This window comes from Nanorana parkeri, unplaced genomic scaffold, assembly GCF_000935625.1.
Source record: "Nanorana parkeri isolate BGI_ZX_2015 unplaced genomic scaffold, ASM93562v1 scaffold485, whole genome shotgun sequence".
Classification (NCBI taxonomy): Eukaryota; Metazoa; Chordata; class Amphibia; order Anura; family Dicroglossidae; genus Nanorana; species Nanorana parkeri.
Genome location: NW_017306753.1, coordinates 750,722 through 769,608, shown reverse-complemented (window position 1 = coordinate 769,608; position 18,887 = coordinate 750,722). Strand labels below are relative to the sequence as shown.

The 18,887-nt window shown below is 42.6% G+C and overlaps 1 protein-coding gene across 4 annotated transcripts in view; it reads left to right on the top strand.

Moving 5' to 3' along the window:
- The window catches only part of GRAMD1B (GRAM domain containing 1B), a 115,986-nt gene extending 97,109 nt beyond the window's left edge, over positions 1 to 18,877 (top strand). For all 4 annotated transcript variants that reach the window (XM_018560898.1, XM_018560896.1, XM_018560897.1 and 1 more), the window contains exons 4-19: positions 5,391 to 5,475; positions 6,010 to 6,113; positions 7,324 to 7,419; positions 7,562 to 7,642; positions 8,161 to 8,276; positions 9,200 to 9,353; positions 10,867 to 11,044; positions 11,343 to 11,486; positions 12,006 to 12,124; positions 12,249 to 12,391; positions 12,485 to 12,588; positions 13,176 to 13,379; positions 15,364 to 15,448; positions 17,525 to 17,632; positions 17,713 to 17,833; positions 18,748 to 18,877. In XM_018560898.1, coding sequence (XP_018416400.1) covers positions 5,391 to 5,475; positions 6,010 to 6,113; positions 7,324 to 7,419; positions 7,562 to 7,642; positions 8,161 to 8,276; positions 9,200 to 9,353; positions 10,867 to 11,044; positions 11,343 to 11,486; positions 12,006 to 12,124; positions 12,249 to 12,391; positions 12,485 to 12,588; positions 13,176 to 13,379; positions 15,364 to 15,448; positions 17,525 to 17,632; positions 17,713 to 17,833; positions 18,748 to 18,831 — 1,926 coding nt within the window. In that variant the 3' untranslated portion in view covers positions 18,832 to 18,877. The remainder of the gene's footprint in view (positions 1 to 5,390; positions 5,476 to 6,009; positions 6,114 to 7,323; positions 7,420 to 7,561; positions 7,643 to 8,160; positions 8,277 to 9,199; positions 9,354 to 10,866; positions 11,045 to 11,342; positions 11,487 to 12,005; positions 12,125 to 12,248; positions 12,392 to 12,484; positions 12,589 to 13,175; positions 13,380 to 15,363; positions 15,449 to 17,524; positions 17,633 to 17,712; positions 17,834 to 18,747) is intronic.
- Positions 18,878 to 18,887: the final 10 nt, after the last annotated feature.

The following is an 18,887-nucleotide window of genomic DNA, read 5'->3' as shown; positions in this document are numbered from 1 at the left end:
CACATTTCTTTCATCAGTGTAAGAGTTCCTGCACGCCCGGCTGCCCTCTCATGTCCACCACCTACCGATGGTTTCTAGCTGGTAAACAACCCGCTTCCCTATTTATAATGGTCTGGCCCTCTAGCAACTTCAGCGCCAAATTATAGCTAATTTGCCTACAAACGTCAGGTGGTCATAATAATCTGGCCACTCAGTGTACATTGCTACAGATAAACTTTTATATGACGCCGTCAACTTGAAATACATACATTTTGACAGGACATGAAATGTTTTATTAAGACTGAAGTGTATTGAGACATCGGCCTGTCTTGGATTGTTTGGCTGAGCTTCCAACATGATGGTCTGCGTGCAAGTAAAAAAAAATTGATGTGCATGACTGATGGAGATTTTTGGTGGTCGAAATTGCTTGTTATCAGTCGTAGAAAACTCTTCCCTGCCCGTCCTCAACCAGTCATCACAGGTGTCGGGTACGGCCTGTGCAAAAGCTGGATCATGTGCTGGCCTCCTTGGTAGTCTGGGAAGACCAAATTCTCATTTAGGAGACCCCTTTGGGGTTTCAGCTTATACGTGCCCCACCTCTGTATTTATTGAATGATGCCCATATGGGTCAGTCTGTGTAAAAGCAGGTCAGTGGGTGAACCTGTGTTCTTCTCACACGTCTCCCCCCATGTTGTCAGTATTGGTTGGCCGGGCCCAGCTTCCTACGGACTATCTCAGTATTCGGTGGTTGCTGACTGTTTCCATTGTCACCATATAATACAGAATTTTAGCAGAGATGCCAAACATCCCGATTGTGATCTACACAATTGGTTACATCTGTTAAATTCTATATATCGAATTTGGGGATGAATATGGAGCAGAGGCGATACCGCACCCAAAGAGGAAATGTATAATAATGCAGCAAAGATAAGTGCTTTTAAGGTATCGGAAGCACCACTGATGTAGCACAAAAGTAGGTTAAGATGATGTCTTTATTTTATACAACACTATAAAAGAAAATGTGATTGTGCATAATAAAAACCTACAACTGATCCTTCCTTCATATTGTGGCATACAATCAGGACCTCCCTTATAAAGATACCAACAATATTGATAACTTATCCAAAGACCCTATATAGTCAAAAAAATGCAATATTGTCATAATATTTTATGTGCTGTATCAGTGGAGTTTCTGATCCCTTAAAAGCCCTCATCTTTGCCAAATTATTATATATTACATCTATTAAATATCATCTGCCCAAGTTTATATTGTAGTCCAATCTTGGGGTGTCCATAAATGGTCTAATAGTTACATGGAGGCCCATTCAGACCCGAGCGTTTTGTAGCTAGAATACCTAAGTACTACAACACTCAACAGGAAGAATCCCATTGTTTTCAGTGATCCCTGTTCACATCTGAGCTGCTTGCGTAAAAAAAAAGTACATAAGCTTCTTTTGGAGCCGGGTTAAGTTTTTTGGCCCCAATAGACTTTAATGGGAGTGCCGGGAAAATGCGCATTTTTCAAGGTTTTTTTGTTTTCTTATTAACTAGCTTTGCGTTGAATAGAAATAAAACGCTCAAGTCTGAAATGTTTGCAACCACGACTGTGCAAATGCTCAAAAAAACCCACTCAGTCAAGTGTGAATGGGGCAGCAGTGTTACCGGATGGGACATTCTCCTCCTATTAAAGAATATCGGTCCCCACATTGTGTGTATACCGTTTTCATGTGTCAGTGGAGGTGGCAGTCTCTGATCGTGCACCATCTGAGCAAAGTCTGACTGATCTCATACTGCCGATTTTATTCTCGAGAGCTCAAGTAGGATCGCCTCGGTGTCTTCAACCATTTCAAGTCAAACAGTGTAAGGGGATCTGTGTCAGCACAGGAAAAGCCAGACATTTCCAGAGAAGGTTGTCTTACATCAGAGATTGTTCTTTGTAATTGGGACCATGCGGCAGCTATGAGCCAGCATCTGGTAGCCAGACTGAGAGGGAATAGGAGCAGGGCTATAAGGACACACACTCCCAGTGCAGTGAGATGGGACTCTTCACCAACATTCCCCGGAGGCCGCACACAATGATTCCCTCTCTTGAGACGTGGTAGATGGCAATGGGATGAGCAGTCTGTGTAATGTTATCCTGCATAGTGTGTATGGAGACGGACTACGCAGGCTGACTCATGTGATGGCTGTGTGGTGCTCAGCATGTAGATATCAGATGTTTAATATAGCATGCATGCCCTGCATACTAGTCACAGCAGGACATTCTATCCAGGCTGAATATAGTAGAAAATACTTGAGGTCCCAGGGGTGGGAGAGGATGGAATTTGCCTGCTTTCATCTCACCAAAGCTGGCCATAAACTGCTTTAGATTTTTGTAAACGACTTTCTATTGGTTGATGGGGTCAAATTGACGACTGATTTTGATGATAGTGATGAAAAAACTGGAAGAAGCAGGATGGAAAACTTTTCTCGCACAAACAAAATTCTAACAGTGAATGTGGTTTTTGTTCTGGAAACTCCACTCATTCCAAAATCTAATGTTAAAATCAAACAAAATTTTTCGATCGACATTCGCCAAGCGTCTGATGGCATGATCGGTAGTATAGAAAAATCTTTCCGACAGATCGTTCCGAAATCTACCAGCTTTAGGGCTCTTTCCATGACCAAAACCACACTCTTGGCCGTCATTGCAACACGTGTCCCATGGAAAGCTTTCCCTTTGTTTTGTGTAATAAATTTAAATGTTTCAGAAATGAAATCATTTTTGGGTCACGCCTTAATGAAATATGTGGGTCCCGAGGTTACACTGGTTAAGAATCACTGCTTTATACCTTTTCCTGTTGTATATTACGGTAATTAGGGCTCTTTCCATCCAGGAATAATGCTAATTCCCAACATGTTTCTGGGCAAATCTCAGGAGCCAGGTCTCCAATGCTCCTTCTATATTACATCTGGCGCCCAACTTTTGAGGTTTTCTCTAGTCAATTAGAGATAGGGTTCGGGGGCTCTTGTCAATGTAGCTGGCTCCTGAATTCCATATTCAATTGCCCACCCGTGTATAAGAGCCCATTCACACCAGGGCGGTTGCGGATCAGCGCAGCTACCGCGCTGATTTCAACATGGGAGGTTTTGGGAGTTTTTAATTGCATTTCAGCGCTGGAATGCAATTAAAAACGACCAGAACCGTGCTGATCAAAGCGGTTCCATTAAAAGCTGTATGGAAACCGCACTGATCAGCACGGCAAAAATAGTGCAGGAAGCAGTTCGGATCGCACCGAGCCGCGCGGTCGCATGAAGGTCCCCATAGCAATGTATGGGATCGTTCATGTCGGCGGATCTGTGTAGCCGAACCGCCCTGGTGTGAACGGGGCCTAAGACAGGGGGCAAGTAAAATAAACAGAGCGGGTCAGTAATAATGTAACTGATTAGGGCTCGTATGTAAATGTATGTCAGTGGATGAGGTTTACCATATGGCCAGTATAGAAAGGAAGGTCGCTGTAGGTGGAAAGGTCCGTTTTTATGCAAATGTGATTGACTTAAAGCAGAACACATTGGTGGGGATTTATCAAAGCAATTGCGACACTTTTAGCCTCTTAAATCTTTTTTTTTTTGAATGTGCAAATCTGTCTTTTTACATGTGCCCCTGTTTTGACCAGAGCATGCAGTACTTTTTCATCTGCACTTGTTCTGGGCTGTCTGAAACTGGAGCATCACCTAAGAAAACAATCATAACTTAAGTCCCCATGACCACTTCTCTAAGAAACGACAGTTAAGCTTTTTGGCCGGAGTTAGAAGTCTTCTTTCCTGGAGTCTATTAAACCTCATTTATCAACAACAGTACACTAGCTTGATAAATCTGGCGCAAATATATTCCGTGCAAGTTGAAACACTCGCAATTGCTATGATAAATTCCCCCCCCCAACGGCTTTACACTAACAGCAGCCTTAGCAGGTAACTCGTATTGATTCTTCTGATTGGTGGCCAAAGTGAGATTTTGGTTTGTGTTATTAACCTGTCCTTATAACGAGCATAATACAGAGGAGACGGGGACAGAGCGTTGTCACCCTGGAAGAGCCTGCACAAGGACCTTCATGGCAGGATCACCAGGGATTTCAAAAGACTTAATTGTTTTTGTGATAGTGTATGTGATAGTGTTTGTGATAGTGTATGTGATAGTGGGGCCGCTACTAATGTTTGTTGTCTTGTGCTGAAATGCATGGAGCACCAAAAGAAGGGCCGGAACCTTTCTGAGAAGGACTCTGCATCATGTTGTATGGGTGTGAACAGGCACCATAGAGGATATTGTGATTTTCATTGTAGAGCAATGACAGACGCGCGGCATATCACGCGGGTGTGAATGGGGCTGATTTATAAATATTGCCATTTATTTATCCATCCTTTCTGCGTCCGAGTACGGACACTCAGACCCGCATGTATGTGCAGTACGGGGGTGTGCAGTACGGGGGTGTGTATGACGGCGTATGGTCACGTCCTTCCATTACTGTTAGCACAGTGTAAATGAGGCCTAAAAGTACGAACAGCAGACCCTTGTTATCACGAGACCATTGCAGTACAAAGGATTGGCTCATTGCGCTACTTCTCTTTCTCCCAGTCTGAGCGCTGCTGTAGAGAGATTGCAAGGTGCCAATACCAAGTCACATTCAGTTTCTTATACTGCCTGCATTTAAAAAATGCTTTTAATAATGTGTTAATAATTAGTGAACTGCATTAATTAGTGCATTTTTATATCTCCCTGGAGCTCGGCTTTTACGGTATTTTACTTCTAAGGAAAGCACATTTGCACTGAACAGTCAACATTCACATGGCAAAAGCAGCTAAGTCAGGGACTGTGGCAGCACTGGGTGGTTTCACATAAGGGGGGTGAATACAATGGTATGTTAAAAGACGGTACGTTGTGTCTGCATACAATCTTTCTGCTCAGTTGGGACATGACAGGTCCTCCGTGATGTAGAAGTGTCCTGAAAATGACTGAAAACCTCCAACAGGGCTCTGCATTGTAGGATCATGAGTGATATTTATACAAATTAAGCCTTGTGCGCTGCCAGCTTCCCTCCTTCCGTCATGTTCCAGCCGCCAGCAATTTCACTTCATGTCTTTCACAATCATTAGAGAGCGGTCACATTGCCCTAATAACGAGGTCACGCTGCCCAGATAATGGGGGGCACACGTTAACCCCTGCATGGCTCTGTGCATGTCCCTCACTCTGTGGCACAACATATTCTATACATGATAGATAGTACAGTGAATGGTCTCTGGGTGTTTCTGGCTCCCACTCAATAAATAACGTCATGTGTGTTTAGTCTTTGTTATCTGTGTCTTCTTGTCGCTTCCACCCCTGTGTACTGCCTCCCAGGCCCCTTCTCTTAGGTGTGTTCCATTTGTATTCCCAGGTCTTGAGTCCAACGTATAAACAAAGAAATGAAGATTTTCGGAAACTCTTTAAACAACTGCCAGACACAGAACGTCTCATTGTTGGTAAGAAAGCAGAAACAAGCAGTTCAGGGTGTGCTGTGATCGCAGTTCCGGAACCGAATTGTGGCATAACATAGGAACTACATTGTAAATACTGATGCTGGGACTACGCCGGTGGGTTGTTGATGTCTTATTCCACCTTGTAGGTGATTCTGTAGTAGGGGAATTCCACCTTGTATCCCATTCTGGAATTGTATTGCTTGAAAAGAACTGTATCATGTTTCTATTAATAGACAACCCAAAACCTCCCTATCCCCTACAGAGCAATATCCTAGCACCTTTTCCCTGTATGAATCCAATCTGCTCACCTCCCGATAGAAAAATAAACAAAAGAGAATGAATCTCAGCTGAGCTAAATAATAATATGGAATCTTGAAAGAATTGTCACCCGTGGCACCAATCAGATTTGAGTTTACTGAGTTGTACTCGGTAAAACATAGACTCATTAAATCACAATATATTGGAACCGCTTGCTGTTACAGATAAGGGTACAGTTACGTTTTTTTGGAATCTTGACTTGTGTCTGTGTGTGTTTAGACTATTCGTGTGCTCTGCAAAGAGACATCTTACTACAGGGGCGCCTCTACCTGTCTGAGAACTGGATCTGCTTCTACAGTAACATCTTTCGCTGGGAGACTCTGGTGAGTAAGATTCTCTCTGTGTGAATCCTTAGGTAACGTTTAGTGAATAGGCCGTTACAGAGATGTGGGAAATGCATGCATTACCTTTAGGCTTTGGGCAGCCTGTTGTTTCCCAAAACATTTGAGAGGAGCACGGTGGCCCAATGCAGGAGCCTCTGACACCAGCTTGTTGTGGAGAAGGGATTGGACAAGTCCCCCCGCCCCAAGCCTTGATTGCTGGTCCCCCATAAATGTTCAAATGGAAGATGCTCATCTGTCTATCTTTTTTTTCTGAAAAAAAGGAAGTGAACGGAAACATTTATTTAAAAAAAAATTTAAGCAGTGATTATTGAAAACGCAACTTAAATGCTTCAACTTGCAGTGAACTAGCTTTCTGTCTTCTTAAAACCAATATCAGGTTATTTTGGCATCTGTATTCCATTGGCGAGATTTCCAACCACTTCCCGTCCTGTAGACACAACAAGAAGTGAGAGAAAATCTCACCAAAGTTGGGAAAATACCCTCTTGGTTGTCATTGCAACAAGTGTCCCATGGAAAGCTTTCCCCTTTTTATACCTTTTCCTGTGACAGCCTAATATTTTGGATTTTCCCTCACTTTCAGTGCCAGGAACAAGGGCTGGAAGGTCAACCTGAGAGGGTCAATTTGGCAGGGCTGCTAACCCCTCACCACTCTATTCAAAAGCAAAACAAAAAGTTTTGGCTTTAGATATACAGTACTTTAACCAGAAGCGTTCTGAGAGATGGAATGCTTATTACACCATATGCCCATTTCCTAACTTATTGTAAAATATCTGTGTGGCCAGACTGTGATGTTCCCTCTTCTGTGAAGTAATTGGGGGCACCTTCTTGTGTGTACATCCAGCGTGTGGAAAGATCTGGCCCAAGAGTGTGCCGATTCTGGCAGTGATGGGGTGCTCCTTTTCATTCCCTTCTTTCTTGTTGATGAATTTTGTTTGTCTATAACCCCCTTTACCTCTCAGGATCTACTTGTAATAATGTCTGTTGTTGATCATACCGGTAGCTGTTTAGGAATACATCCCGGTTATAATGGAACTGACCTCATGAGCCACACAGTCTGTGTAGATAAAATGCTTCTAATTTGACTCTCTAGAAAAGAATGTTTTTTTAGTTATTTGGTGAGGATTGTCAGTCATTTTTCCTCCGTGCTTTGCTCTATCTACAAGTAAACTGGTATTTTTGTGTCTCCTAGTTAACGGTACGTTTGAAAGATATCTGCTCAATGACTAAAGAAAAGACAGCCAGACTAATTCCAAATGCAATCCAACTTTGCACTGACACTGAGAAGGTAAGAATACCAAGTGGCTGTATGTTTATTTCTCAGTCTTTGCGCAGAATGGTATTGGAATTGAAGGGTTATCTACAAGCTGAACAGTCCTGGTTAGGAAGAATGTTTAATATGATCTTTATACACAACCTTCTTTTCACAGCACTTTTTCACCTCATTTGGGGCACGAGATCGAACCTACATGATGATGTTCCGGCTGTGGCAGAATGCCTTGCTTGAAAAGGTAGCACATTGTCTTGTAACACTTGTGGCACCTCTGTCCTTCCTTGTCTCTGTCTGCTCACCTTCTTCTCAATGTTTCTGTTCTCTAACCTTATTATAAATGTATTTTTCTATTTGTTAATTTTATTTTGTTTCTTTACATTTTCTCACTGTCCTGTGTCCGCTAACCTTCTACTTAATGTCCATTTCTGTCTGCTCTCCTTCTTGCCATCCATTTTTATCCGCTAACCTTCTTAACCTCCATTTCTGTCAGCTAACCTCCTTCTCCATGTTAATTTCTGTCAGCTAACCTCCTTCTCCATGTTCATTTCTGTCAGCTAACCTCCTTCTCCATGTTCATTTCTGTCAGCTAACCTCCTTCTCCATGTTCATTTCTGTCAGCTAACCTCCTTCTCCATGTTCATTTCTGTCAGCTAACTGCCTTCTCCATTTCAAGGTGCTAACCTTCTTGACATTCAGTTCTGTTCAGTAACCTTCTTCTCGATGTCCATCTGTATTAACCATCCTTGTTCTCTGCAGCCTTTGTGTCCGAAGGAACTGTGGCATTTTGTCCACCAGTGCTACGGCAATGAGCTGGGCCTTACTAGTGATGACGAGGACTATGTTCCACCAGATGATGACTTTAATACATTGGGGTAAGACAGAAATCGAATGGATGACTTATTGAATTCTTAAATGTACCCTATTAGGCCAAAAGTATGTGGACAACTCTCCAAATTATTTTATTTCCCCTCACCATTTGTTACCAGTTGCATAAAATCAAGCACATAGCCAAGCAAGGTTATTGTTAATGCTATAGCATGCATGGACATTTAGACCAAACTTGTGCCAACAGTTTTCTCGTGGAAAACCTTCCCAGAGGAATGGAGGCTGTTATAGTTGCAAAAGGGGACCAAGTCCATGTTAATGGCCATGGTTTTGCAATGAGATATGTAACAAGCTTGTATAGGTGTGATGGTTGGGTGTCCTGAAACTTTGGGCTATCTAGTCTAAAGGTGCCCATACACTGGCCGAATTTCGTCCGGTTTTTAATGTACCGGCCGATATTCGCACAGTATGTGGGGCTGTTGGCTCCCTTTCAGCTGGCATTCCTCGATCAGCTGATGGAAGGAGCCGGCTGGAAAATCTTCGTACGATTAGAGCCGGCAGGCAAGGAGCTGCCCGATCTGATCGGGTATTCTGACTGGTTGGTGTCACCTTTCAGAATATAATGCAAACAGAGGCGATTCATCGATCGACACGCTGCTTGTGTTGATGGAGGAATCGTGTAAATTTTTTTTTCGTTCAGCCCGTGGGTTGAACGAAAAAAATTGATGGGTGTATGGCCAGTCTTAGATGTTAATTTGGATACAATCACTCACTGCAGTGTATAACGCATTGCAACCAGTCAGATATCCCTTTTACTGCAACCTGACTTATTAAAAGTGATTACTCCTTGGTTGCTATTGGTTACTTCACTTTGCAGCTTGCTATTTGCCTTATGGAATAAACGAAACAACCGTCAGATAACAGAAGTCATTCTTTTCAGCGGGTTGGTTTATATGGTATTTGTTTGCAGTTATTGTGAAGAGATCCCGGTGGAAGACGTGGAAGTAAATGATAATTCCTCCAAAAGCAGCGGTGACATTAAGCCAGAAACCAACTGCAACCTGGCGGACCCTTCCCTGACGAGCAGCAACGTGCCATCTACAGCCAGCAGCGATGCCCCTGGTGTAAGTACTATTCTCTCATCGTGGTTTACAGACACTGGCAGGGAGGCGCTTTTACTCCCAGCATCTGAAAATGATCTGATAATTGAAAATCGCTGAAACAGCTGATTAGCTTTGATCGCACATGGAAATCCTAATTTTAGAAATTGGCACTGAGCTTATCTCTGCTTCAACGACGCAGTGTTATCAACAGTGAGAAACTCGTAAGATTTCCACGGCAGGCGTTTTTCCACTGGCGTCCCGGGGTTTCTGTTTTGAAGTAATTGTGTTTCACATATGCTGTATAAACCTAGTTCTTGGACCAGATCCTCGCCATCTTATAGCTATGAGGTGTGTCTGGCCATCTTGCAACAAAGCAAACCTACAGTTACAGTGGTTCATTTTCAGCCCCCAAAATATCTGGAGGTCAGGTTTTCTATAGGCCTGTCTTGCTTGGCTTTCCGATTACTGTCTTGGCACTTATTGTCATAGTGCCTCTCTGAATGGTGTAAGTTTGGGTCCCATCCTACTTTCTTAGTTGAACCACCTCCTCTCTACCTTCTAGTTTGCATAGTTTTTCCACATCCATCTCCGCCAAAACACATTTAGGCCCCATTCACACTGAGCGATTCGCAAATCGCGCAAATGCTTGCAATGAGCAAGCTAGAATCGCGGCAAAATCCGCTCCAAAAAGGGTCCTGCTGTAGCGACGCGCGACAGCGACGGACAGAGCCCCATTGCCATGCATTGGAGAGCGATATCGTGCGGTAAATAGCTGCGATATCGCGGGAATTACCGTGCGATAAATCGCTCAGTGTGAATGGGGCCTTAGTTGGGGCTCTTCTGCAGTTGTCTAAGTGACTTTCCTGCCTGTTTTTAAACTCTCCAGCTATTTTGAGACTTGTTATATACATCTCTATAAGAAATGATATGTCCCCAATAAATAACAGGAAAAAAAAAAAAAGATTCATTTTAAAATCCAAAATACAGTTTAGTATGATTTGTTTTATTTTGGATGCTCCAGCTTGGAAGCTATAAAAGCAGGTTTCCTTTTGCAGTCATTTTGCTGGGTTTGTCACCTTGGTCTGCTACTCTATTGCATGGCTGCAGTCACTTTTTTTTTTATTTGCTATCTGTTGTGAAATCTGTGTTCATTCTTGGAATTAGGAAAGGACTTGCACATGGGTTACATTATCCAGATGTTGCATTGCACAACCCAGCTGCAGATGTTGACTGATATAGCACATCAGGATTCTGAGTCATCTAGGCATTTTTAGGGGGGGTGCTTGCTAACCCGACAGACACGGTCGAGTTGGTCAGTGAAGAAATGTGAGTGTGACCGCTGAACTAATCGGATTCCGTTACTAATCTCCGCAATGCTAACTTTACAAAAGCTCTCGTCTTCTCAGCATATCCTCCAATGATAAGATAATAAAAAGAAAAATGGCAGTAAACACACTGTGACAGGATGTTGAGGTTTTAGTATAGGAATTCCACATTCCAATTTGATTGTGTTGTTCTCCTTGTTCCTCTGTAGTATGACGGGGCTTTGCTGGACGATATTGACAGCTCGTTAGAAAGGGAGCTGTTGTTTGCAAGCTTGGTGGACCAGAAAGTGGAGCTCCTTCCTCCCGTCACCTCTCTATCCTTGGACTTAAATGATAATGAAGACCTTCCCACAGAGCTCAGTGATTCATCTGAAACACACGATGAAGGTGAATGCACAGCCTGTATAATGTGATAATATATATCATATTTCTACAGCAGAAACATGGATTGGACTGCTTGTATTACATGTGACAGCTAGGAAGAGGGATGTTGGTTGTTACATACATAAATAGGACATACAGTATGATGTACATGGAAGGGGATACGTAGTCCTTTAGTAACAATATAAATTGGTGATTAATGTTGGGGAAGAGCAACAGTCAGCGAGTACACACATGAATGGAAAGGCATATGGTGGTGATTTAGATACCCAGTTTTAAAGATGACGTCTCATTCATCGTGCAGGTGAAGTTCAGGCTTTCTATGAGGATCTGAATGGTCGGCAGTACATCAATGAAGTGTTCAGCTTTAATGTGGACAAACTCTTTAGTCTCCTGTTCAGTGAATCTCAATTTCTGAGGGACTTCATGGAGCTGAGGCGGTTTACAGGTGAAATCATTTTTGTAGATATCCCGTAGTATTGCATTCCTATTTAATGTTTATGTCTGGGCTAAATAAAAACATATATTCAGTACACCTCTGCAATATATCAAAATGCTACAAGTACAGAAAGATGCCTGGTGATCCTGCTAGATATGCAGCGCACCCCTAACGTCATGTAGTAAGCTGTCAATGCCTCCATCTGCTGTACTAAAATCTCAAGCAATGTTGTCAGCCCTGTCCATTTCTCCCCTGCTGGACTACAGGACACCCCCTCTTCTTATTTCATATAATAAAAGAGTTAGGTGTTTTGAACGTGGCAGGGCTGATGACACTACCTGGAATTTAGTGCAGCAGGATGTTATGAGCATGTTGAACTTCTGGCAGGGTGTTTACATATTTTTCTGTACTTGCAGCACATTTGTAATTTTGCCCAGAGATACACTGTAAGCTAGTGCCGAGTCACCAATCTCCCTGTATGCCCTTAGTGCGAAGGGGGTCACTTATTCTATCTCTTTGTGCTCACAGAAGTGATATTTCACCCGTGGAAGAAGGAAGAGAATGGAAACCAGACCCGGGTTATTTTATACACCATTGCACTAACCAATCCTCTGGCTCCTAAATCGGCGACAGTCACGGAGACCCAGGTAGGTGACCTCTGGTGTAACACATTAAACAGCTCTAGCAATGACCTCCCTCTCACCCTCGAGTTGATATTTCCTCCTGGTAAGTGAAGTCTTGTGTTTCAGTGTGACTTTATCTGTCTTCCAGACGCTGTACAAGGCCAGCCAGGAGAGCGAATGTTATGTAGTTGATGCTGAAGTGTTGACACACGATATCCCTTATCATGATTACTTCTACACTATCAACCGCTACACGCTGACCAGAGTGGCCCGAAACAAAAGCCGGCTAAGGTACATCAAAGCTGCAGGGAAGCCAAATGACAAGAGCACCTGGCTAGATGTGCTTGCAGGTCAATTGTATAACCATTGAATTCTCATTCATAGGATTTCAACTGAGCTCCGGTACCGTAAGCAGCCGTGGGGACTCGTTAAAACATTCATTGAGAAAAATTTCTGGAGTGGACTTGATGAATATTTCCACCATTTGGGTTAGTAACGCTTTCGCTGCTCTCTGGCGTAAATTTTGTGTTGTTAAAGGCAAACTCTGCTAAGTACTGTTTGCAACTTAACAGACTACATAATCTTCATTCAGTTACAGAAAGTAGCAGCCATCTTTTAAGGTAACACTTCCTGTTTGTGGGGTTTCATTTAAAGAAGGACTTCAGGCAAATAAAATCTTAACCGCTGCACTGCAAGGATTAAATGCTAATTTTGTCCACAGAGCTAAAATAATAGAGTAATACTCGCCCAAATCACGGCTGGATCCTAGACCTCGCCCTTCAGCTAGTCTCTTCCTGTGCAGAAAAGACCCAGTGGTCTCCTAGGTTTTCTCTTCCTCTGCAATTCATATCTGTGTGAGGATGCTTGTACTGAGGGATGTGGCTGATAAACAGCTCCGCCAGCACAAACCACTGTAGTGGGAGAGCAGAAAAAATTATTTGCAGTGAGAATATTTTTTTAAAGCATTCCAAGCACATAATTACAAATAACATGCGAGGGGTACGGGACTATAAAGAGATAAAAAGGTGCAGGACTTCATCTGGACTATAAACATTCTGCCACTTTGTGTTTCCAGAGAACGAACTGACCAAAGCAGAGACGGCGTACCTGTCCGATCTTCACAGACAATCCCCGAAGGAGAAAATCACCAAGATTTCAACAACGAGAAGAAGGAAGCGTCCTCATACTCACTTACGGATTCCTCATCTACAGGAAGTGCTGAGCCCTGTCACAACGCCCACTGATGAAGAGAGACAACACCGTGTCAGACATGTAGCAGGTCAGATGGAATAGCCTTTTATATTGAACTTTTCTGCTTTCCACAGGGACTTGGCGTAAAAATCTTTTGCAAATCACCTGACCACGATGTATAAATTGCCTGTGTAGCTGTCAGTCGGATTGAAACTGTTACTGAAAAGTGACAGTTGAAGAATGGTTTGTTGGCTCTGTTCCTCTGGGACAATACAGAATGAACTTTGACAAATCAGGCAAATCATTTCCTGAAAAGAATACCCTATCCTCTTCCCTCCTAACAGATGTTCCCGTTATGTTTGTCTTTGGTGCTATAAATAATTTTCTTGATCAGATCAAAATGAGATCAGATAGAGTTGCAATTTGAACAGGACTCGTATGCCCACACACACACACACACGTACACACACATAGCGATTGCCACTAATCGCTATGATAAGGTTTGCTGCAACTAAAGTGACACTGTCTCTATAGTGAGGGCTATTCAAGGCAACAGATGGAGGAAGAGATGGCAGTGTGTTAAATCCTTTCTCTGTTGAAGAACCCCGGGCACCGTTCTATGTGACACTTCCGGGTGTGCCGGATACCCCGTTCCGCCTGCTAAATGTTACATCACTATTGTGTTGTATAAGGATGTAGCAGCCAGCGGGAGGAGCCAGGATGCACTATGGGGGACCAGGCATCTAACATAGAAGGTGCACCCAGAAAATCTCAACAGAGATTTAACATGCTGTCTTATCACCTGCTTCTGATATGTCCCAGAAAAACAGATCTGCTCCTTACAGATATGCCACACAAAGAACAATAAAGTCTACCTAAAACCAAAATGTTATATTAGTATTGGATAGAGTAGCAAGAATTAGAATTCTCAGGTTTTTATTTATAGAAAAATGCAGTCTCTTTATCTGTCCTAAAGATCATCGTCATTGGCACTAGAAGTAAGGGAGTTGCCACCAGAACAGGAATGGAAGGAAAGTCTTTCAATGGGGACAACTGTTTAGGAGGGGATTTCCCTCCCTTTTGAGTCAGAAGAAAACGTGTCTCCTGCTTATGTCGACCTTACGGAACAGGTGGTGCAGGGTCTGCAATACCTGTGTAATTCGGCCTTGGATGCGGCACCATTGGTTTCCAAGTTGTCTGTGTCGGCGGTTACTCTTCGGCGCCTCCTCTGATCAAAGTGACAAGACGTACACTGTACGTCTCCCGTCACGAAGGGGTTAATCAAATCTAAAAAGGAATGGTAGAAATGCAGAGATAATCTTGTTAGGAGTCAGATGACTGGTACTCAGTGTGACATTAAGGATCTATAAAACATGATTATCTAGCATGGACGTGCACCATGTGATGTGTCAACAGCTTGTGTATGGATTGTAAGATAAGACCTTGTTTATAAAGACCAGACTGAGGGAAAACTATTGGTATTTGGCTGACTGAATGGAGATGTCGGGTACAAAATCTGCTGTCCAACTCCTATCTAAAGCTCAATTCCTACCAAAACTTTTTTTTTGTTTTAAACTTTTTATTTGCATATTGTGTATTCCAATAATTCAAATAAATAATTTTTGAACAAATAAAATGGCACTGGATTTGATTGCCATGCACAACAGCCCCAGATTCCATCTGCTCCAGTCTTCGTATGTTCCTCTCAATGTGTTCTGTTTTTATGATATGAAGCTGTTAAATAAAGGATCTCTAATCAGATCACAATGAGTGGATGGGACAGGTATAGAGATGAAAGGTCAGTGCAGTCAAGGTTGGCTCATCTAACCAGTAGGCGATGATTCCAGCAGTGCAATTGTTAGGAATAGATCCTAGACAGAAGCACTTGTCAGAGCACATACAGATAGAGTACATCTGATTTTTGGTGCTGTATTTTGTAACTTTATTACATGTTACTTTTTAATAGATATTTGCAAAGTAACACCTTGTAATGGGTCAGTTTATCACTGAAAGGGTGCTCATTTCTAACTTCTGTGTGTGGTGATACTTTTTATTTTTTTATATCCTTTTAGGCTCCACTCAGACACGACACGTTCCGGAGGAGAAGCATAATCAGCTTCAGAGCATCTCCAAACTCCTGCTGGTCATCAGTTGTGTGTACGTCACTGTATGATATGTGTGTCATTGTGGTGGGGTCTGTAGGGATTTAGCAGTATTCACTACTTGAATGTATACTATCCAATTAGTAATACTAGCTTTATACATGCGACATTCCCTACTGATATTTAGGCTTAGAACTAGGGATGCACTGATACCGGTATTTCAGTATCTATTGATTCACTAGGTGACGAGAGAGCATGGAGCCGGCACCCGGCCAATCAGGAAGCTGAGCAGCGTGTAATGATGCGGTGCCTGGCTTCCTGATACCAGAAGTATCGTGCTAGGCATCAGAGAATTTGGGCGAGTACTCGCCTAAATTCTCGGCATCGGCACGGATACTAGTATCTGTATCGGTGCATCCCTACTTAGAGCTTTTATCAGCTAAACTATATTGTGTTAGTGATAGCGTTTGGAAGATTCCTTAAGTACTTTTACAGATGAAGCTGAGAACTGCTGATACATATGCTGTATTCAGAATATGTGTCCCTGTAACAAGTTTCCACATGTGAATAATGGGAAATTCATTCATGAGCTGGTTTCCGGCTTCTGTTGTTAGTGTGGACACCTTTTGTTGTCCAGATAGATGGGTAACTTAGGACATTGGGCATTCCTCCTGGTGATTACACCATATCTTTGGATATGGAGTGGAATGCAAATGTAAAGCGTTTGGCTCAGTCCTGGTGTAAATAACTTGCAGGGTCTGTAATCGCTGACACTCTCTATGTGATTGGGGCTGTGTATAAGGTTGTCAGATCAGGTGTGATTTCAGTAGTTCACTTTTTTTTTTTTTTTTTTTTATCCTGACCTCAGATTACAAAACAGGATGCAGCTCCTTATGTGTAACCAAAACTTTTTATGTTTTGGACAGAGTAAGGGAAAGGTATAACCCCTGACAGGTTATGGCTATGGGCTTGTAATTTGCAGGTTTGGACGGCTAAGTCTTCACTGTCCTGCCCACCCCTGCACATTACAGCCTCATAGACTTCAAAAGGACCATCTTCGATCATCTCCAGCCTTGGGACAACGCCCTATACAAGTTTAAGGGTCACTAATGTGGTATATGTGGCCAGGACAGTTAAGACTCGCACCCCTGGATGTAAACAAACAGTGTTATCTGCCAAAGGATTTGTAATTTTATTCAGCAACTCTTGATACTCGCCTAACAGTCAAAAAAGATTGCTCTGCCACAGCTTTTCTATTGATTCAGCTTTTCTATTGCCTATATAACCCGACTGTTCATTGAAAGGTGATGATGCTGATTCATTGTCCAGGGAGCAGGCTAGAGTTGGGGAAGAGTTGCCGTAGGAAGCCATATTTCTATGCACAGAAATGAATGTCAGCCACCTGGCTGTGACATGTGGGAGGTGTATAAATCACAAGTCTAGCTGTACAGAATGACAAATTCTTGGGCAGGTAAATAGCAAATTTGTATTTAAACAGTATTTATATGATTGAATGGTGTTCTGCTTCAAGCACACTGCACCCTTCCCCTTGTGATCTAGTGCCCTCTGTTGATCCATATGAGTATTACACCACCTTTGTTCATCTATCACTTCACCTTATATTTTTTCCCCCAATACCATAAAACAAAAATAACAAGGCAGAATATTACAAGTGTTTGTATTTCCATTTCCAAAGGTGGTACCATGTAGCACTATAGGTGGTAATTGGCCAATATTTAATATCACAGGCACAAAAAAGGTGATCATGCTATTTGTCCAATGAGAGCAAAGCAACATGTTTGCGTTAATCCCCGTTTCCGAGCACTACATACCCACCTATGTATTGTTTGCCTGCTGCTCAGATCGGTGCAAGTGGCTGAAAATACCCAGTACATGTGGGTATGGAGGAGCACATGACAGGGCTGGTCCAATTTTTTCTTTTTTTTCTTTTCGTTGTCTAAAGGGGAGAGATCCCTTTGGGAGCTGTTTGTATGAAGATGCAGCCATGTTAATATTTAATTGGGTTATGTTGATGGTGTTCATCCTGTGACATCCGTAACATTCTGTAGTAAAGTTATTCCAGGTCTAGTCTACCACCTCATACCTCACATTGTTTGTTCTGCTTCTACAGCCTGGTGCTGCTCGTCATGCTCAATGTAATGCTTTTCTACAAGCTCTGGATGTTGGAATATAGCACTCAAGCCCTGAGCACGTGGCAAGGACTGCGACTACAAGAGAGGTAAAGGCAATGAATAAAACTGAACACAATCCCTGAGCAATGTCTGGGTGGTGCTAAGTGTATTGTCTGTATGTTTGCAGCCCCCTCCCGCAGTCACAGGCCGAGTGGACCCAGCTGCTGGAGTCTCAGCAAAAACACCACGACACAGAGCTACAAAAATGGAGGCAGATTGTAAAGTCATCTGTCATGCTGCTGGATCAGGTATATAAAGCAATAGCTTCAGAGGGGCACATTTGCTTACATATTATTCAGTAACACAGCGTTTTTCAACCACTGTGCCGCGGCACACTAGTGTGCCGTGAGATATTGTCTGGTGTGCCGTGGGAAAAATTTCAATTTCATCCGTAACATGCTGCTTCTTCTAATGGTGGTGTGCCTCGTGATTTTTTTCATGAAAAAAGTGTGCCTTTGCACAAAAAAGGTTGAAAAACACTGCAGTAACAGATCATAGACTTATAGTTGACTAGATTAGTTTGGATGAGTTTTTTTTTCCCAACCTTTTACATTAATTTCTTTTCATAATATTTCCTATTAATATTCATTCACGTATATTGCACAGCGAGGTGTTTATCTACATATATTACAACATTTTATCACACGAGAACCTTGTGCTGTATAATGCACAGCCTGCGTTAGACCAGTGCCACCTAGTGGTGACATGGAATTGTTTCCTGATGTTCTCAAGCAGTAATTCGCACTTGTATCCTTCAAACTTGGTTTATTGCTTACTAGGAAATAAAATGAAGGGGCCCCATAAACTGTCTAGTGCACGGTAATGCTTGGCCTAAGTTGCAAGTGCCAGACCTCCTTATGTCCATGTTCTTCACCGTTTAAAGACCAGAACTTGCATTTCTCCTCATTATCATAAAGTAGATCACAGATTAAAGGATATTAGCCCTGCTCACGTGTTTCAGACAATTGCAGCCTTTGTTATACGTACGGGAAAGCGAGGCTTATCTTTTTATTTTATCTTCAATAAAAGATAATAAGAAGGAAGTGCCAGCCTTTGAATCATTGTGGCCCCTGTACTCACACACACACACGCGTAGTGATCTTGTGACCTTTTTTTTTTGTGCTCTTTTGTCTAATCACTGATGCTTTGTTTCCCTCCCCAGATGAAAGATTCCTTAATAAACCTCCAAAATGGAATTGTTTCACGAGACATTGTCTCAGACTCGGAGGACAAACCTTACCAATGAGGGTGATGGGATTGGATGGCGGGAGAAATTGTGTAATATGTGTATAGAAAAGATTT